This window comes from Aquarana catesbeiana, linkage group LG01 (genome assembly GCF_042186555.1).
Source record: "Aquarana catesbeiana isolate 2022-GZ linkage group LG01, ASM4218655v1, whole genome shotgun sequence".
NCBI lineage: Eukaryota > Metazoa > Chordata > Amphibia > Anura > Ranidae > Aquarana > Aquarana catesbeiana.
Window position 1 is genome coordinate 367,301,920 of NC_133324.1, and position 22,218 is coordinate 367,324,137.

Consider the following 22,218-nt stretch of genomic DNA (forward strand, 5'->3'; position numbering starts at 1 on the left):
TGAGTGGTTATACCGGAATGATGCCTGCAGGTTTAGGCATCATCTAATAGACCCCACATTTTTCAAAAAAAGAGTACCTGTCACTACCTATTGCTATCATAGGGGATATTTACATTCCCTGTGATAAAAATATAAGTAATAAAAAAATAAAAATGAAAGGGACAGTGTAAAAAATAAAAATGCAAAATAAATAATAATAAAAAAATAATAATTAAAGCACCCCTGTCCCCGCGTGCAAAGGTGAACGCAAACATCGGTCTTGTGTCGTATGCAAACAGCAATTTTACCATGCATGTGAGGTATCGCCGAAAACTTGAGATCGAGGGCAGTAATTCTAGCAGTAGACGACCTCTGTAAATCTAAAGTAGTAACCTGTAAAGGGTTTTAAAAATGTACGTAGGCACATCTGCCTCGCTCCAAACAGCGATTAATTTACTTTATGCTTTTAACGGCTAAGCTTTCTATAGCCAGGTCATGGAAGAAGGCCTCTGTGAGCATATTGTTGTAGAGAAAAAAGGTATCTTGGATAATGCTCAATGAGCAAATCGCTAGTGTACTTAACGATACTGTAAAGAGGTTTGAGACCATCTGAAACCCATGGGCTGACTATGTACAAGTGAGGCTCTAGAGGGCTTGTCAATGTTTAGCTTGTCCCTGAAAACTATCTTGTCCTCTTTCTGGGTTTCCCCTCTCTTCTCTCCACAGGCTCTTAACTTTCCTTGCTTCTTTCTTCTCTGATACTTTCAAGATGTATGGTATACAGGATTTCTCTCCTGTGAGATACTTTAGACAGACTCTTTGCTAGTTCTTTGATGTTCCTTTCAACAAAGTGAGATGATTGCAATGGCTTCTGATACTCGGTCACTACGTTTTTTGGCAATGCCTTATACGTGTATGTTTACCATGGTTTTGTAAGCCTGTGCCAGGGTTTTGGCTGCTATGATGTGTATTATGACATTGTTTTATTGTAATTTTTTCACAATAACAATAATAATACAAATTACTGAAAGTTAAAAATTTACGTAGTTTGTCGCCGCTGCACGGGCGTGCGCAATTTTAAAGCATGTTGTGTTTGGGATCTATGTACTTGGAAGATCATCTTTTATATTTTACCAAAACAATTGGGCAATATATTGTGTTTTTGTGCATTAAAATTCATAAGTGTTTTCCCCCCAGAAAATCATGTTTTGAAAATCGCTGAGCAAATACTGTGTGGAAAAAAAAAAATGCAACACCCACCATTTTATTCTGTAGGACCTCTGCTACTAAAGTTTGGGAGTTCACAGTAATTTTCTAGCAAAAACAAATATTTTTTCATGGAAACAAAAAGTGTCAGAAAAGGCTTTGTCTTCAAGTGGTTAGAAGAGTGGGTGATGTGTGGCATAAGTTTCTAATGTTGGGCATAAAATTCCAGGACAGTTCAAACACTCCCTAAATAACCCTCTTTTGGAAGGTAGACACCCCAAGCTATTTGCGGAGAGACATGTTAAATCCATGGAATATTTTATGTTTTGCCTTTCTGGAAAATTTCTCAAACATGACATGGGTATATGTGAAATTACACCCTAAAATACATTCTGCTGCTTGTCCTGAGTATGGGGATACCACATGAGAGACTTTTTGGCAGTCTACCCATGTACAGGACCCCGAAAACCAATCACTGCCTTCAGGCTTTCTAAGGGCGTAAATTGCTCATTTCACTTCCTCACTACCTTACAGTTTCGGAGACCCTGAAATGTCAAGATAGAACAAACCCCCCCAAATGACCTCTTTTCAGAAAGTAGACACCCCATGGTATTTGCTAAGAGGCATGGTGAATATTTTGCAGATCTCAATTGTTGTCACAATTTTATGGAAAATGAAGAAAGAAAAAGGAAATTTTTTTTTTTCTTTTTTCAATTTTCAAAACTTTGTGACAAAAAGAGAGATCTACAAAATCTCAGCAAATAGCTTGGGGTGTCTACTTTTCAAAAATGGGTAATTTGGGGCAGTTTGTGCTACCTTAAAATTTCAGGGACTCAGAAACGGTGATAGGTATTGATTGAGGAAGTGAAATTAGCAATTTACACCCTTAGAAAGATTGAAGGCGGTGATTGGTTTTCGGGGTCCTGTATGTGGCTAGACTGCCAAAAAGTCTCTCACATGTGGTATCCCCATACTCAGGAGAAGCAGCAGAATGTATTTTGGGGTGCAATTCCAAATATACCCATGACATGTGTGAGCAATATATCATTTAGTGACAACTTTGTGTAAAAAAACATGCCTCTCAGCAAATATCTAGGGGTGTCTACTTTCCAAAAAGGGGTCATGGGGGGGGGGCTTTGTGCCATCTTGGCATTTCAGGGCCTCCGAAATTGTGATATGTAGTGAGGAAGTGAAATTAGCAATTTACGCCCTTAGAAAGCCTGAAGGCAGTGATTGGTTTTTGGCGTCCTGAATGTGGCTAAACTGCTAAAAAGTCTCTCACATGTGGTATCCCCATAGCAGCAGAATGTATTTTGGGGTGTAATTCTACATATACCCATGGCCTGTGTGAGTAGTACATAATTTAGTGACAACTCTTTTTTGTGTCATTTTTCAATCACTTGTGACAAGAAAATGAAATATTCAATGGGCTCACAATGCCTCTCAGCAAATTCCTTGGGGTGTCTACTTTCCAAAATGGGGTAATTCGGGGAGGGGGGTTGTACTGCCCTGCCATTTTAGCACCTCAAGAAACGAGAGGCAGTCAGAAAGCAAAAGCTGCGTAAATTCCAGTAAATATACCATAGTTTCTAGACGCTATAACTTTTGCGCAAACCAACAAATATATGCTTTTAGAATTTTTTTTAACCAAAGACATGTAGCTGAATACATTTTGGCCTAAATGTATGACACAAATTTAGTTTATTGGATATTTTGTAAAACAAAAAATAGAAAATATATATTTTTTTTTTTTTCAAAAATTTTCGGTCTGTTCTTGTTTATATCGCTAAATATAAAAATCCCAGTGGTGATCAAATACCACCCAAAGAAAGCTCTATTTGTAGGGAAAAAAAATGTGAATTTTGTTTGGGTACAGCATTGCATGACAGCGCAATTACCAGTTAAAATAGCGCAGTGCCAAATTGCAAAAAATGCTCTGGTCAGGAAGGGGGTGAAACCTTCCAGAGGTAAAGTGGTTAAACCATACACTTAATCCCTAAATACCTTTATTTTATCTTTAACCTCTACCCTTACTCTGGTTCTGAAGGCTCATTTACACCACAACACGCATACATACTCATTACAGTTTATCGCACAATGCACTGTACAAGTATTAGTGTTTGCAGTGCGTTGCCTTTTATTGCCAACTTCACCCCAAGAACTTCTACAGGTTACTGCAACATACCTATGTTAAAACACGCTACAACCAGCAGGTGGTAATGTCCAATGGGTTGTATGCAAGACTTGTTTTATTGTGAGGTGTGTTGACAGCCTATTCAAAATGAAGCATGAAAATGTGTTCTTTAAAATGTGTACAATGCATCGCAATGGAATGGACCCTAACACCTAACACTAAGTTAAGTACTCCAAGTATTAATACAGAATTACCCACTTATGGTAATAGGTTCATTACATTAACCAATGATCATTCAGCTATGAAAGAAAATAGGTAACTGTGCTTTATACATATTATGTTTTCATGCAATTATAGCTTGGTTTTGCTATAGTGTCCCTTATTGTCTTTGCACTTACTTTAATATTGATCTTGGAGTCTCCCCAACCAGAAACATTTTTTCGCCAACTTGCAGTACTTGACTTTGATTGTGAACTACTGGATACTGTAAGGTGCTAGGACTTTTCTTTTCTTCTTCTTCCTTATTTTTCTGTGATATTGATTCTTCTTTGGTAAATTCACATTTCTGCAATTGAAAATGTGCTCAATTACATCACTGATGAAAAAAACAACAAAAAACAGCTGCAGTAATTTATGGAAAGCGAACAAATTGCCTAAACTGCTAAAAGCTTTCATCTTACTAGCTGTCATGATCACTAAGCATAATTGTTCAATTTTCTTAAAGTGATTATATAAAATAACTGAAACATCAGGAAAAAAACAATTCATAAAATCAATTAAAAGTAGCTATGATAACTAAACCACAATTTCAATCGTGCGTTTCTAAATCTCCAGTTCTCATATCATAGTTACATAGTCACTGTGAAAAAACACACAGTCCATCTACTCAACGATTATAAACCACCTTAACTCCAGAAATGAGAAACTGACTTACATAGATCCTTCAAGGTAGAACAATGCAGGAACATCATCTGCTTTGCATTGAAATCATCCATATGAACACGGTTTCAAGAAACTAACTTCAAGATCCTTCCAAAGTGGTATTGCATGCCAACCATTCTTCATAAATACTTTACTACAGTTACAGATCACTGTACAGGGGACTATAATACATGTTTAGGTTTTGTCCAAAATTAGCGTACCTTTGGAAAGAAATTTACCGATTATGTCTTTCCTGAGGACCGTTGCTTTTTCCTTCTCCACATTTCTAATATTCCAGCCAAAACTTATAAGAATTCTATCTAACGCCACCTACTTAATGTCGCCAAATCAATCATACATGCCTCTGAGATGGAAGGACAACCACAACCTCCTTCTATTTCACTTTGGATCTCAAGGGTAGAAACATTTACAAGATGAAAGACCTAGTTACTTTCAATCACAAAAAAACATGATATTTGCTCCAAAACATGGATCATTTGGAGCATGCTTATATTTTCAGATGAACTGTTAAAGATACTGCTACCATAATGCTACCACTCTCGATGGTTGAGCAATATAGCCGAGAAGGCTAGAAATGATATATACATGCTATATATGGCTTTTTAAGTATGTCGATTTCACTTTTTGTTATTGTACTACCAATGTCGCAATAATGTATTAATGTGCATCTGTTCAGATTTACTTACCTCAGCAAAAGGAACTATACATGTTTTGTCATTGAACATTTAAAGTATATTAGGTGCTGAGTACCACAAATAAAGAATTTACAAATGACATGGTCTATCTAGCTCAACCAATAGAAAAAAAATCTAAATATATATCTCTAACCTCTGTACACACACAATCTATACCAACAGTTGATCCAAAGGAAGACAAAAAAAAAAAAAAAAAAAAAAAAACCTATAAAGAATGCTCCAGCAGGGGGGAAAAAAATTCCTCTTGACCCCCAAAAGGCAATTTGGATAATCCTTAGGGCCAACCAAATCTCTGGTGTCATACCCTATACATGTTAATATCCAGGTATCTTTTGTGCATTTAGGTATGTATCCAGCTCATTTTTAAAACATCTACTAAAAAATCTACTGAGCTTGTCAGAACTAGTGACTGAGTCTAGTCCATATTTTCACAGCTTTTACTGTGAAGAAACTTTTACATATGTGGAAGTTAATTCTTTTTCCTCCAGAGTACTTGTCATTTATGCCATAACTCAGATTATGCAGTGCAAAAGTGCTCAGAAATAAAGTGATAAAATAATGTGCTACACTGCATAGAACATGCACACTAAATAAACTAATTAATCAAATCATTATATGTGCAATATCCAGTCGAATGCATGTCAAATCATTCAAGTGAAGTGCATATAACAAAAAAAAAATGCAAGGTGCGTTAAAAAAAAAAAAAATACCAGGAAAGATGACTGTAAATAGTGTCACCACCAAGGCAGAAAAAAGAAGTAAAGGAATGAGTGGGCTACACAAAGTATAGACCTAGGAGAAGGAGCTGCTGTGCTCTAAACAGTTCTAAGGCATTAAGAGGGCCTCCCTTCCTCAGGAGTGAGGAGGAAGGTAAGCTCAAATAAAGGTCAAAGTTAAATCTAAGCACATTTTTTTTTTGTATTTTAGATTTGTCTTTTTAGATCACTTTGAATTCTTCACAAAAACGTTTCAACTTATTTTATTTTGTCAGAAGGAGGGGTGGAAAGGGCATCAGGTGCTTTTTGCTAGATTCGCTTTAAGGGGTTTTAAATAAAATAATTTGAGAGAGCTTATAATTATTATTATAATTCATATTATGTACAGTATATGCATATTAAGTATAATACACTACCATTGCATTGTAAACAATGCATTAAAGTGGATGTAAACCCTCACATATACCCAGTGTGAGCAGCCTCCGATGATACACAGAGATAAAACAAATCTCCATACATAAGTTTTACATGGATATCTGCTGTCTTCAGCTTTATATATTCTTTAGAAAGTTCAGATTGTGTTATATTTTCTCTTCCTGTTCAGCACTGCAATGAAGCCTGGGCATACAGCCAAGACAGCTCATTGGAGGAAAGGCACACACCCCCTCTCCTCATAGGTAGAGACTTTCAGAACTGTTTGTTAAATGGTTCAGCACTCTAATTTATAGCATCCTCCCCAACACAAAACTCAGGTTGCTTTTATCTCAGTTGATGGAGAACTTGTCAGAAGTTATCAGGTTGATAACAGAACGGGAGACAGCTACAGGACATAGTGCTTTGAAGAGAGATAACAGAACACTGCAGATATATGTGCCCAGCTCAAATTTCATGAAATGAGTTTACATCCACATTACATTTAAAATTACTATTTGATATCTTCTTGGAATATAAATGAGAAAATATCCAATAGTAATAATCCAGACGGAATAAAAGGTTATTATAGGATTGCTTTTCACCTGATGTGTGAACAAGTCTTTATCATCTCCAGTTTCCATTAAATTCATTCTAGCAAGGTCATTCAGCTACATTTTTCAAGTAACTTTACAAAAAATATTTAATATTTCGCTTAATACGGCTTGCTCCTTGTTGAAAGCAAAAAAATCAGTGTCACCTAAGTATATGCCACAGGGAAACTCAGTTAGGAAGTTGACTATGATGGGAAAAACACACACAGAAGTTATCTATGGCTTTTACATTACCCCGCAGTATTTCATATTTTCAGACAAAGATGGCAGAAGAAACTCATCCATCAACATTAACATTTTATATTTCTTTATTTTATGTCACCTTTTGTTCAAATAGCAACAAAACTTTTTACTGTATGTTAAACATTGACACAGATATCGTATTTTCCTATGAGCCGATACTGATGAGGTACCCTGTGCCTAATGACAAGTACAGGAAATGAATTGTTGAAATTTTAGTTAGTCCTATTCCACTGCAGAACATTCTTTAAGAACACAAGTATAGAGAGTAAAAAAATGGAGCATACTAAAAAAATACAAAATATCAGTTTCATATTTACGCACAACACTTAGCTAAACTCCTTGGGTAAAACAATACATATATCAAATATATTTGCAATACATCTTTAGGTATTTAGTAGTTCATAAAAAAGTTGTAACAGGAGTAACGTTGGTAGTCAAAAATAAAAAGACTTGCGCTTCAGTATTTAATTGTAAGTGCATCTGCACTTAGTTTTCCTTCGGATCCACTGCAAGGTCCCACAAATATCTGTTATTCCTGCCAGTTCACCTCAAGCAGGTTCTTGTGATGGAGTGCTATTCTTGGATTCAGAACAGCATTTTCATCCTCTTGTAGGCTGTTGCCTGCTTGCACAACAATGGGATGAGAACGATCAGTATTGTCACTGCTGATTCACAACTCTATAACTTAAAGCGGAGTTCCACCCAAAAATGGAACTTCCACTTTAAGGGAAGGGGAACCCCTGACATGCCACATTTAGCATGTCAGGAAACCCTCTTTTTAGAGGGTTCCAGCTCCCACTTACTCCCGGGGGAACCGCAGCGCCGGAAGTAAGTTCACCTCTCCCCCTCCCTCTCGACAATCATCTGTGACACGTCAATGGTACCAGATGATTGCCCGGCCAGTCACAGCGCACAGCGTGGCTCGCGCTTGCGCAGTGCGTGCCCAGCTGTGAAGCCACAGCCGGGCGCCCATACTGACAATGCTGGCGCCACAGAGAGGAGGGGGGAGACGAGCGGGGCTTCATTCCCCCGCAATGCTGGACCCTGAAACAGGTAAGTGTCCGATTATTAAAAGTCAGCAGCTGCAGTATTGGTAGCTGCTGACTTAAATTTTTTTTTTTTGTCGGAACTCCGCTTTAACTCAGCACCCGGACATGATTAGCCCTGCCCGCTGCTTTCTGAATTGACAGCACTGTCTATGTTGCTGCAACCCTCCCACTGTGAGCTGCAGAGTCTGAGAGGGGTAGCAGGTGAGACACAAATGGAGATGGATTTGGCTCACTCAGGAATGGTATAGGATTTTTTTTTTTTTACTTTATGAGGCTTACGCATCATATCAGAACTGAAATTGTGGCCAATGTCAATGGACAGTATGGGGGGAAGGCTGCTACTTTGCCTAGGACCACATTTTACCTTAATCTGTCTGGACTTTTCTACAAAAGCTGCATCTAGAAAGGGTAGCATAGGTGTGCTATCTTCTCACCAACAATATGTAGCCAACCCAATGGATCCCAGAACATATCATCTGTATTACAAACATGTGATTCAATGCCAGTACCACTAACATCTGTGCCACTTATTTCTTTCAGAGTCTGATAGCTGTTTTTTAACCACTGCAGTACAGGGCACTTTCCCCCCTTCCTGTCCAAGCCATTTTTCAGTTTTCAGTGCTTTCCCTTTTTAAATGCTTTTTAAATTGCGTGGTCATGGAACACTGTACCCAAACAAGATTTTTATCATTTTGTTCCCACAAATAGAGTTTTATTTTGGTGGTATTTGATCACCACTGGGGGGTTTTATTTTTGATAAACGAATAAAAGAAGACCAAACATTTTGAAAAAAAAAAAAAAACGTTTTCTTTGTTTCTGTTATAAAATTTTGTAAATAATTAAGTTTTCTCCTTCACTGATGGGCAATGATGAGGCTGCACTGACGGGCACTGATAAGGCGGCACTGATGAGGTGGTGATGGGCACTAATATGCAGCACTGATAGGCGGCACTGACAGGCACTCATAGGTGGCACTGAAAGGCTGCATTTATGGGTACTTATGGGTGGCACTGATGGGCACTGATGGCACTGAGGGGCATCACTGACAAGGAGGCACTGGCAGGCATTACTGATGGGCACTGATTGGCATCATTTATGGGCACTGAGTGGCATACCTGGTGGTTCATCCATGGTGGGTATCCTCGGTGGGGCTGCGCTGATAATCAGCGCAGACCTCCCCTGTCTGGAGAGGAGCCGATCGGCTCTCCTCTACTCCTGTCTGTCAGACGTGATAGAGGAAAGGCCGATACACGGCTTTTCCTGTTTACACAGTGATCAGCTGTGATTGGACACAGCTGATCACGTGGTAAAGAGCCTCCATCAGAGGCTCTTTACCTAGATTGGAGTCTGATCAGTCTGACACACACAATAAAAATCTCTCCTGCGCTCAGGTGTCCATGAACTAGACATGTGGTGCAGCCACCTAGAGAAGTAATGTCTAGCGTCTTGCAGCCCTCGTTTGAATAATGGGTATTCAAGCTAGAAAAAAATCAGAAAAGAAAGAGGGCGCACCAACCTAGTGCATTACCACTGATAAACTTTAATGCAGCATAAAAACAGCAAAAATTATACTTACAAACGAGTTAAAAAAAACAGCTTTCCAAAGGGCGCAAAATCGCTGTTCTGTGGATCGACACACCAGGACCTGTTGCCGAGAGGGTCAGACCGGTGCAAATGGCCAATGGCTAACGCGTTTCGGGGGAGCACCCCTTTCTTCAGAGCCTAAGCGGGCAATGGTTGGTCTCTCGAAATACCCTCTCTATAAATGTATATATGTGCCTGTGTCTGTCACACCCAATTGGTGGCAACGCCCCCTCCCACAAATAATATGCACCACCCACCCATTTGGGTTAGCCCTCCCTAAACCCATCCCTCTGAGTACAATTCCCCATTTGTAGCCAAATAATAGAGAACAAGCATCACTCTATGTTAACTGCTATATAAAAACTGAGCCAACAGATCAATATCACTCTCAGCATAGACCATATACAACAGGGGAGGGGGGGGGGCGCGCCAAACACAATTACCTCACCTCCTGCATGCAGCTCAAATTGTGTCCCCATGCCTTAGATACACTGGGGTGGATAATGCGGGGCTTCTCGGGCTCCCGGGAGCCATAATAGTGCTGCATACGTGTGGAGCGCACGCCATTCGAAGGACCAGGAAGTGCGGGCGTTCCTGCGTTCCACCCGCAACTTCCGGCCGATCGTGACGTCATTTCCCCTTCCACAGGTGTCAGAGGTCACTGTACGCAAGGGGCACGACCTGGAAGCGCGGGTGTGTTTGCGTTCCACCCGCTGCTTCCGACCGTCATACCTAGGATTATTAGTGCGCGCGCATCTCACCATAGCCGCGCGCTCTCCACCACTCGCCTCGCATTATCCACCCCAGTGTATCTAAGGCATGGGGACACAATTTGAGCTGCATGCAGGAGGTGAGGTCATTGTGTTTGGCGCGCCCCCCCCTCTCCTCCCCTGTTGTATATGGTCTATGCTGAGAGTGATATTGATCTGTTGGCTCAGTTTTTATATAGCAGTTAACATAGAGTGATGCTTGTTCTCTATTATTTGGCTACAAATGGGGAATTGTACTCAGAGGGATGGGTTTAGGGAGGGCTAACCCAAATGGGTGGGTGGTGCATATTATTTGTGGGAGGGGGCGTTGCCACCAATTGGGTGTGACAGACACAGGCACATATATACATTTATAGAGAGGGTATTTCGAGAGACCAACCATTGCCCGCTTAGGATCTGAAGAAAGGGGTGCTCCCCCGAAACGCGTTAGCCATTGGCCATTTGCACCGGTCTGACCCTCTCGGCAACAGGTCCTGGTGTGTCGATCCACAGAACAGCGCTTTTGCGCCCTTTGGAAAGCTGTTTTTTTTAACTCGTTTGTAAGTATAATTTTTGCTGTTTTTATGCTGCATTAAAGTTTATCAGTGGTAATGCACTAGGTTGGTGCGCCCTCTTTCTTTTCTGATTTCAGTCTGACACACTGCACTACCAGGTCAGTCTGATACACCGCACCACTGATCGCCACACTGCCGGCTTGGGGCGCGCGCCGGCTTGTTATCCTGAAAGACGTCCAGTCAGGATAACGGAACCACCGCCTGGCCGTCATTCTGCTATAGGCCGGGCGGGAAGTGGTTAACTATTTTTCTAGCTTGCTTTGGCTATAAAGCAACTCTAAAGCCCCGGATACACAGACAATTTTTCTGGGTGGAAACATAACTTAAGCTTTTCAACTTAAAGCGGAGTTCCACCCAAAAGTGTAACTTCCGCTTTAAGCATGCCTTGCCCCCTTACATGCCACATTTGGCATGTAATTTTTTGGGGGGGGAAGTGGGTACCTTTTTTTTAGTTGGATTTCCTGTCCCACTTCCTCTTCTCGCCCACCTAGGCCACTCCTTATCTCGCCCTAGGTGGCCCCTCCCTGTCAGCATTTTCTGTGACACGTCACAGGTCCCAGATTGCCTGGCCAATAGCAAAAGCTGTCACGGCCAGGTGCCCACAGTTGCTATGACGGCGCCGCGGAGAAGAGGGGGAGAGGAGCGAGGCTCAGGGGGCCTGCATCGCTGGACCATGGGACAGGTGTATGTTTATTAAAAGTCAGCAGCTACACTTTTTGTAGCTGCTGACTTTTAATAAACTAAAAAACGGGTGGAACTCCTCTTTAAATAGTTGCCAATGAGGTCATAATGTTTAAACAGTAGGAATTTGGTTACTGAAAACCAAAACCACAAGTCTCAGCTTAAATAGAAAAAAAAAAACTTTAATTACAAATGCATATATGTACTCGTTTTACCAGGCTACCAGTCCAGTCATGACAAAATGTTTCATTCTTTTATATAAGTTGCCATATTCACTCTCTATTTCAAAGACACAGACGTACATGAAGCAACAATGCTTTTGTTTACACATCTGTTCAAACAGAAAAGATGAAAACAGATTTATTGGGATAAAAGCCAAATCCTATAAACTTAGAAAAGTTATTCACTCGTCTCCGCAAGGAAAAAAGAAAAACAAAATTACTGTAAAAACATGCATTGTAAATAAATCAACACAGATGGCATTCACCACTCAAAGGCAAACAAAAAAGGAAAATGTTTTAATTGCATTTGTGCAAACATGTTAAGAAAGTCTTGTCCTTTTCAGTATAGCTGGTCAAAGATCTCTGCCCGAAGGTACAAAATGCTACAGTAAACACAATATTCTAAGATTTAATTCTAGTATAAGCCTGAGGCAACCATGAATTATCCTTGAATTGTCTTAAATCAGCATTCTGGGATCTGTGCCAATCAGTTACAAGACCTACCACACACTCGCACTGAAAGAGAGTTCATTTAACTGTCTGGTGTGTTCCCTGTAAAAAGAGATGTCTTTAATATCTTTATTTTCAGCAACTGGTTTGACAAGGAGATCTAAGCACATTTAGACAGGGTCAATTATGGTTCTTATACAACCTTTTTCTAAAGAAGAAATTGGAAAGACTCTACTGAGGTTAGGCAAAACATCCTTCAGTGTTTCCTTTCAAACATACACCTTTTAGTTTCTAACAGAGATATACCTCAAGTTTACAGTTTTTTAAGCGTTATGTACTGTAATTTAGGTTAACATGCCTGGAAAAATAAATAGCTCACATGCTACTATCATGTATGGACCACAACTTTAATTAATTTTAACATTTTTATTTTACAAATATATATATTATAGGGACATAGGAGACTGATGGCAGAAGAAGACCAAGTGGTCCATCAAATCTACCAATTTTTATTTAACTTTGAGTACAGATCAATGTTTGGCCCAAGCATTCATCCACTTACTGTTGCCTGACTCGCTACCTCTGCTGGAAGTCTATCCCAAGCATCAACTACTCTATCTGTAAAATAATACTTTCTAAGGTTAGTTTAGTCCTTTCTCCCTGCTAGTTTGAGGTCAATTCCCCATGTTCTTGATCTTAGCCTCATATTGAAAATACTGCCCCCCCGTGAACCTTATTCACAACTTTTATGAATATAAGGTTTCCTCAGACTGTACACTTTATCCCCTAGACCTGTCACAATTTTTGCTGCCCATTTCGGGACTCATCCTATCAACATTTACAAAACCCAAAAAACTCTGAGCAATAAAAATATAAAAAAAAATTCTAAGATAGTGTTTACCCTCAGGCTCTAGGTGGTGTCCAGTTTCCTAAAGTCCATCCAATGCTTCCAGATGCCATAGCAAAGCTTAACAAACATCCAAGCACTCAGTGAAGCATCAGCTTTGCACTTTTGCTGAAGTCCCTGTTTATTAAAATTTTTAACCAGAGACCTTAGGTCCTGCACACTTCAATAATAAAAAGGGGTTCTTAGCACACCTAGGCAATAATGAAGGTGTTGGATATAATAATATGCTCCTGTGTGTATAAGCCCTTATTTACAGTGGCTTGCGAAAGTATTCGGCCCCCTTGAACTTTTCAACCTTTTGCCACATTTCAGGCTTCAAACATAAAGATATAACATTTTTATTTTTTGTGAAGAATCACCAACAAGTGGGACACAATTGTGAAGTGGAACAAAATCTTTTGGATTTTTGAAACTTTTTTAACTAATAAAAAAATGAAAAGTGGGGCGTGCAAAATTATTCGGCCCCCTTGCGCTAATACTTTGTAGAGCCACCTTTTGCTGCAATTACAGCTGCAAGTCGCTTGGGGTATGTCTCGATCAGTTTTGCACATCGAGAGACTGAAATTCTTGCCCATTCTTCCTTGCAAAACAGCTCGAGCTCAGTGAGGTTGGATGGAGAGCGTTTGTGAACAGCAGTTTTCAGCTCTTTCCACAGATTCTCGATTGGATTCAGGTCTGGACTTTGACTTGGCCATTCTAACACCTGGATACGTTTATTTGTGAACCATTCCTTTGTAGATTTTGCTGTATGTTTGGGATCATTGTCTTGTTGGAAGATAAATCTCCGTCCCAGTTTCAGGTCTTTTGCAGACTCCAACAGGTTTTCATCCAGAATGGTCCTGTATTTGGCTACATCCATCTTCCCCTCAATTTTAACCATCTTCCCTGTCCCTGCTGAAGAAAAGCAGGCCCAAACCATGATGCTGCCACCACCATGTTTGACAGTGGGGATGGTGTGTTGTGTGATAAGCTGTGTTGCTTTTACGCCAAACATATCGTTTTGCATTGTGGCCAAAAAGTTCGATTTTGGTTTCATCGGACCAGAGCACCTTCTTCCACATGTTTGGTGTGTCTCCCAGGTGGCTTGTGGCAAACTTTAGACGAGACTTTTTATGGATATCTTTGAGAAATGGCTTTCTTCTTGCCACTCTTCCATAAAGGCCAGATTTGTGCAGTGTACGACTGATTGTTGTCCTATGGACAGACTCTCCCACCTCAGCTGTAGTTCTCTGCAGTTCATCCAGAGTGATCATGGGCCTCTTGGCTGCATCTCTGATCAGTCTTCTCCTTGTCTGAGCTGAAAGTTTAGAGGGACAGCCAGGTCTTGGTAGATTTGCAGTGGTCTGATACTCCTTCCATTTCAAAATGATCACTTGCACAGTGCTCCTTGGGATGTTTAAAGCTTGGGAAATCTTTTTGTATCCAAATCCGGCTTTAAACTTCTCCACAACAGTATTACGGACCTGCCTGGTGTGTTCCTTGGTCTTCATGATGCTCTCTGCGCTTTCAACAGAACCCTGAGACTATCACAGAGCAGGTGCATTTATACAGAGACTTGATTACACACAGGTGGATTCTATTTATCACCATCAGTCATTTAGGACAACATTGGATCATTCAGAGATCCTCGCTGAACTTCTGGAGTGAGTTTGCTGCACTGAAAGTAAAGGGGCCGAATAATTTTGGACGCACCACTTTTCAGTTTTTTAATTGCTAAAAAAGTTTAAAATATCCAATAGATTTCGTTCCACTTCACAATTGTGTCCCACTTGTTGGTGATTCTTCACAAAAAATTAAAATTTTATATCTTTATGTTTGAAGCCTGAAATGTGGCAAAAGGTTGAAAAGTTCAAGGGGGCCGAATACTTTCGCAAGCCACTGTATATATTGTATCATTTATACAAAAAAGGCTTAAATTAAATGTAATCCTGAACCCCTCTTCTAAAGAAAAGAAAAGGAAAAAACATCCACAAAGAGGAGGATAAATTATTGTTTAGGACTCGGGCGGACTCCACCAGTCAGTGGGGAATCTGTCCACTGATCAGACAGATGGCTCTGTCCTCTATGGGCGGTCGAATGTAAAGGGACCGATGTCCATTTACGCCGGATGGCCATCCAATCTGCCAAACAGACAGGGAACAAATGTTCTTCCGTTTGTTTTTGGCAGCAGACAGGATCGGATGTCGGCAGGTGTCAACGGACACATGTCCGTTGACACTCGCCGCGCCATAGGGGGCAATGCATCGGTCCCCCATGTGAAAGGGGCCTTACTGATCCACAGATCCCATTCATCATATGCCCATGTATTCATCTGTTATGTCATGCTATGAAAAATTCCTTTAGCAAAAATACACTGTGCCCTACCCAAAATCACCCTGGATGAGGCAAACTTAATACAATTTGGCCACTTATTAATTTTTCTCCCAGAATTTTTTTCAGATGTATACTCCTGAGAAACATATTTATGTTGACGAGTCCCTCATCCATTTCACCAGAAAGCTGGGCATCAAACAGTACATCCCCATATATGGCCAGTAGAAGGGCCATGAATGGGGGGAAGTTATACAAACTCTGTGGAAAGGGCCACAGGGTACACATATGCCTTTTGCATATATGAATGAAATAACAGCCGAATGCCCAACTTATATGGGGAACAGTGGAAAAAATATGTGGGTTGTAACACCACTATTCAATATGGGGTATCACCTCCATGTGGACAATTATTACACCAGCCTGCCCCTTTTCCACTATCTTTTTCTGAAGCAAACTCTAGCATGTGGCACAGTGAGAGCAAATCGGAAGGGCTTCCCACAAAGGCTGATAACCACAAAGCTACAAAGGGGAGCTTTGCATAATGAAGAAGTTTTGGTACTGAAATGGAGAGATACAGTGGGGCAAAAAAGTATTTAGTCATCCACCAATTGTGCAAGTTCTCCAACTTAAAAAGATGAGAGAGGCCTGTAATGGTCATCATAGGTATACCTCAACTATGAGAGACAAAATGTGGAAACAAATCCAGACAATCACATTGTTTGATTTTTGAAAGAATTTATTTGCAAATTATGGTGGAAAATAAGTATTTGGTCACCTACAAACAAGCAAGATTTCTGGCTCTCACAGACCTGTATCTTCTTCTTTAAGAGGCTCCTCTGTCCTCCACTCATTACCTGTATTAATGGCACCTGTTTGAACTTGTTATCAGTATAAAAGACACCTGTCCACAACCTCAAATAGTCACACTCCAAACTCCACTATGGTGAAGACCAAAGAGTTGTCAAAGGACACCAAAAACAAAATTGTAGACCTGCACCAGGTTGGGAAGACTGAATCTGCAATAGGCAAGCAGCGTGGTGTGAAGAAATCAACTGTGGGAGCAATAATTAGAAAATGGAACACATACAAGACCACTGATAATCTCCCTCGATCTGGGGGTCCACGCAAGATCTCACCCCTTGGGGTCAAAATGATCACAAGAACGATGAGCAAAAATCCCAGAACCACACGGGGGGACCTAGTGAATGACCTGCAGAGAGCTGGGACCAACGTAACAAAGGCTACCATCAGTAACACACTACGCCGCCAGGGACTCAGATCCTGCAGTGCCAGACGTGTCCCCCTGCTTAAGCCAGTACGTGTTGGGGCCGATCTGAGGTTTGCTAGAGAGCATTTGGATTATCCAGAAGAGGATTGGGAGAATATCATATGGTCAGATGAAACCAAAGTAGAACTGTTTGGTAGAAACACAACTCGTCGTGTTTGGAGGAGAGAGAATGCTGAGTTGCAACCAAAGAACACCAAACCTACTGTGAAGCATGGGGGTGGCAACATCATGCTTTGGGGCTGTTTCTCTGAAAAGGGAACAGGATGACTGATCCGTGTACATGAAAGAATGAATGGGGCCATGTATCATGAGATTCTGAGTGCAAACCTCCTCCCATCAGCAAGGGCATTGAAGATGAAACGTGGCTGGGTCTTTCAGCATGACAATGATCCCAAACACACCGCCCAGGCAACAAATGAGTGGCTTCGTAAGAAGCATTTCAAGGTCCTGGAGTGGCCTAGCCAGTCTCCAGATCTCAACCCCATAGAAAACCTTTGGAGGGAGTTGAAAGTCCGTGTTGCCCAGCGACAGCCCCAAAACATCACTGCTCTAGAGGAGATCTGCATGGAGGAATGGGCCAACATACCAGCAACAGTGTGTGACAACCTTGTGAAGACTTACAGAAAATGTTTGACCTCTGTCATTGCCAACAAAGGATACATAACAAAGTATTGAGATGAACTTTTGATATTGTCCAAATACTTATTTTCCACCATAATTTGCAAATAAATTCTTTAAAAAATCAGACAATGTGATTGTCTGGATTTGTTTCCACATTTTGTCTCTCATAGTTGAGGTATACCTATGATGACAATTACAGGCCTCGCTCATCTTTTTAAGTGGGAGAACTTGCACAATTGGTGGCTGACTAAATACTTTTTTGTCCCACTGTAAGTGAGAGGTGTATTTGCTTTCCTCTACTCACAATGACATCTCAGAAGAAATTCAAGAAAGGCATGGTCCGGTCCAAAAACCTGATTGTGTACATGACTGCACTCGGTTCATGGGGGGTATCGATTATAATGATCAAATGATACAGCTCTATCTAGCAACAATAAGAATCCACCACTGGTACAAAAAAAAAAATCAATTTACCTCTTCCATTTGGCAGTTTATAAATATTATGTACACACAGGGTAGCACCTCTAACTGTGAAAACCTCCAAATATGCGTGTTGGTTACTGGTACCTTCTTCTCTCCAGGTGCCAGGTTCAGACGACCTCCCACTCGTCACAAACTTGGAATATGGATGTATGGAAAGAACCCACACTCTGGAATCTGTCCAAATTCTTGATTCGATAGTTACTCTGTACTTGGTGATTATCAAATAAAGAATTTGGACGGATTCCAGAGTGCGGGTTCTTTCCATATATTCTTTTAATTCTTATGTAATCTATTGCAAGTCCACAGAAAGACCTGGATCCTTTCTTAAATATCAAGAGGATATTACCACTGCCCTTGTGTAAAAAGAAGGCCCTTCACCAGAAAAAAATTGCTCTGATGCAGTAAGCAGATGGGTCTATGCATAGGAGACTGCTTCCGTTGATACTATACTTCACTACAATATTTCTCCGTATCTAACATTCACTGTGCTGACCATTTGCCTTTTTACTGACCATGCTACCTGAAATGACTCTGGCCTATGAATTAAGTATGCCACTGCCTGCCGCCTGAACTGACCCCTGGCCTTTTCATCGACCACGTTTCTGCCTTGTACCTGAACTGACCTTGGCCTGTAAAAGACCATGCTTTTATCCTGCCACCTGGACTAATCTTTTGCCCTGGCACTGTAGTAGTGGGATACACGACAACAAGGGGTCTCATGTGGAGACCTTCGAGTTTTGTAATTCACGGATCAGGGTCTGGAGTTCCGAGGCTTAGAAGAGCTTTGGGTGGGAAGAAGCCTCTATCCCTGTGTCCAGGTCTTACCTGACCAAGGCCCTAAGCCTGATGTTTCTGCTTGCTGCCTAGACCAAGCCTTTGGCTATTTACTAGTTACAGACCACGTCTCAGCCTGCACTAACTCTGGCCTGTTTATGTACCATGTTCCTGACTGCTGCCTGGATCAATCTTTTGGTCATTTATTGACAATATCTCTGCCTGTACTGACCCTGGCCTGTTTATGGCCCATGTTCCTGTTTGCTGCCTGGATCAATACTTGGGCTATTTGATGACTACGTCTCTGCCTCCTGCCTGTATTGACCCTGGCCTATTTATGGACCATGTTCCTGCCTGCTGCCTGGACCAATACTTTGGCTATTTGCTGACTACATCTCTGTCTGCTGCCTCTATTGACCCTGGTCTGTTAATGAACCAAGCTCCTGCCCGCTGCCTGGACCAATCCTTAGGCGGTGTTGACCATGTCTCTGCCTGGGCGATTCCTTTGGCTGTTGCTGACCACGTCTCTGCCTGCTGCCTGGATCAATCCTTTGCCTGTTTGCTGTCCATGTCTCTGCTTAGCACCAGTACTGACCCATCTGCATGTCCCACTGGCTACGTTCCACCCATCCTTTGTGGGCAACTGCACTACTAGAACCACAGGTTACCCTTTGTTCAGCTTCCTGTACTTCCTGGTCAGTGAATATAGCATTGTGCTATGGGGGCAGTCATGTACCAGTGGGTTAGGCCTGCTTGGCTTTTAGGAACAGGCACTGCTGTAGGTGAAGCTACACTATGCTATATTCACTGACGACTTGTACAGTAGCGACCATTACAGTACATTGTTTTCTATATATGTTGGGTACATAATCAGTCCAGACATTGAAAAAAGTTTTACACATGTGATATCTCTATACTGGGGAGGAGTAGCAGAATGTATTTTGGGGTTTAATTCTAAGTATGTCCATGCTGTGTGTTAGAATTATCTTATAGATTGACAACTTTGTGTTAGAAAAGTACAGTATCATCAAATATAACTTTATAGTTATTAGGTATTACTTACATGTTCACATTTATAATATGCCTGCCGGTAAATATAAACAATACTTTAAAAAGTATGCTATAATAAATATATCTGTGATTATGTCAATGTGATGTCTTCCTTACAAAATACATACGATAAGCTAGAAAAGAACTAAATGTTTGTCACTATTGTACTCAATCTTCTAGATTTCAGAACAGTGACATTTTTTCTCTCAATATTTTTCTAACCTTTCAGAGTAAAATAAACTCACAAGCTGATGTTAATGAAGTTAAATAACAAATGTTCATATATCCAAAGTAACTAAACCAGGGCATTCACTTGATTTGCCAACCTACAATCAGATTTAGCAAAACAGGAATCATGTACCACATTTTGGCAGGCAAAACTGAATAACTTTCAAGGTGCCTAAAAATGTAAGCATCAAATGTGCCTTTCAGCTTGCCAGAATTCTGTGTTAATACATTATAACCTTTTCGCCTCATTTACCAATAAGGCCATCAAATGGTTAAAGAATGGTTAAGACCCTGTCAGTTTTGGAGTTTGCCATATATGTCCCATTGAGGAGATTTCCCTTCACTTCCTGTTCCAGAAACATAAAGGAAATCTCTCCAAAGGGAATATCCCCTCTAAGACAGTTGCCACTGGAACAGGTGTCCCCATAGGAGGATTTCTTCAGAAATGGTTACCAGGGCAAATAGAGAAGGTAACCCTCCTCAGCTGGGACACTGATAGTAGTAAAACTTGAGCAGGGTTCTAACACTTCCTCACTCTATCCAAAACTAAAAAAATATTTTATATTTAGGTTGGGATACATAAAGCAATAAACCACTTAATTTTTAAAAAGCATGGGGAAAGGTTAGACCCTTTTTTAGGCTTTTCTTGCTCTGTAAGTTTCTACTGAAAGGAAATCAGCAATTAAAACATGATATAGTTTCTTCCAGCCCTTCCCCACTACATGCGAAACCAATTAACAACTTTTTTGGGAGTTACAATGTCTAGACAGAGCATGGAGAAAGAAAACTTTCATCCTTCTTCCAAAGCTTAAGATACACAAAACTTTTTTTTTTTATTAATTTGTTTTGCATACAGTGGAAAAAGGCTAGAACCTCTGTCATGTTTTATTGTTGCCAGACCAGAACAGATTAAAAGCGTCAACTATTGTCTTTATTTGACTATAGAAATTGATCCAATATCTGTTAAGCTAACCTTAGCTATAAGAGGTCAGTTGGGCATAACTTATTTGCCAGCCTGCACACCAACGTTCAGCAATATTTGTTCATATGTTTTGGAGCTGCACAATTAATCGTTAAAAAAATCGTGATCTCGATTCAACCCCCCTGACGATCTCTATTGCAGAGTTTACGGATTCTTTCATATAACAAGTGGAGAGACTTATCTGCTCACTCAGCTGTCAAAAGAAAACATCAGGGCAGTCTGCCAAGTTTTTAAAATGAAACATTGTAACTAACTCTTCCTTCTTAGATCAAAGAGATAAACTGTGTGTAAAGAAAAAATCCAGGCAGTCTGCCAAGTTTTTTGTAAATGCAGGAAGTTTAACCACTTAAAGTCTAAATCTTTTTCTGACACTTGTTTAAGTTAAAATTAGAGGTCGACCGATATGGGTTTTTCTCTGGCCGATGCCAAAGCCGATATTTAGAAATCGCGGTGGCCGATGGCCGATATATGATGCCGATTTTTTTGGGCCGATATATTAGGCCGATTTCTTTTTTTTTTTTCCCTTCATCGCATAAAATCTAACAGTTAGACCCCTTTCACACTGGGGCGTTTTTCAGGCGCTTTTGGGCTAAAAATAGCGCCTGTAAAACGGCTCCCCTGCAGTCTATGTGAAAGCTCGAGTGCTTTCACACTGAGGCGATGCGCTGGCAGGATGTTAAAAAAAAAGTCCTGCAAGCGGCATCTTTGGAGCGGTGTATACCGCTCCTCCACCACTCCTGCCCATTGAAATGAATGCGCACCGCTGCCGAAGCGCCTGCAAAGCGTTTCGGCAGCAGCGCTTCAGGGGCGCATTTAACCCCTTCTTCGGCCGCTAGCTGGGTTATAAGCACGCCTCTAGCAGCCGAATAGCGCCGCTAAAATGACGGTAAAGCGCCGCTAAAACTAACAGCGTTTTACCGTCAATGCATGCCCGCTCCAGTGTGAAAGCAGCCTTAAAGGGGTTGTAAAGGTAAACATTTTTTCACCTTAATGCATTCTATGCATTAAGGTGAAAAAACTACTAACAATACCGCCGTCCTCAGCCCCCCCGTTTTACTTACCTGACCCCTCGAAATTCGGCTGCTCGTTCACGTCCTCGATTCCGCTGCTCAGCCTGGCCGCTGATTGGCTACAGTGGATGGATTGGAAGCAGCGCAGCCATTGGCTCGCGCTGCTGTCAATCACATCCAATGACGTGGCGCGCTGGGGGGCGGGGCCGAGTGATACAGCGAGTGGCTATAGCCGCCGGCTGTATCACGGGAGCGCGCCCGCAATAACTAACCACCATGCGAGGGAGCTCGCATTAAGGTGGTTAATTATTGC

At 41.1% G+C, this 22,218-nt stretch overlaps 1 protein-coding gene across 1 annotated transcript in view; it reads right to left on the reverse strand.

Annotated features, from left to right (window-relative positions):
• Window positions 1–22,218, reverse strand: part of ERCC6L2 (ERCC excision repair 6 like 2) — a 244,036-nt gene that overhangs the window by 44,077 nt on the left and 177,741 nt on the right. Inside the window, exon 18 of the mRNA XM_073633138.1 lies at window positions 3,718–3,884. Coding sequence (XP_073489239.1) covers window positions 3,718–3,884 — 167 coding nt within the window. The remainder of the gene's footprint in view (window positions 1–3,717; window positions 3,885–22,218) is intronic.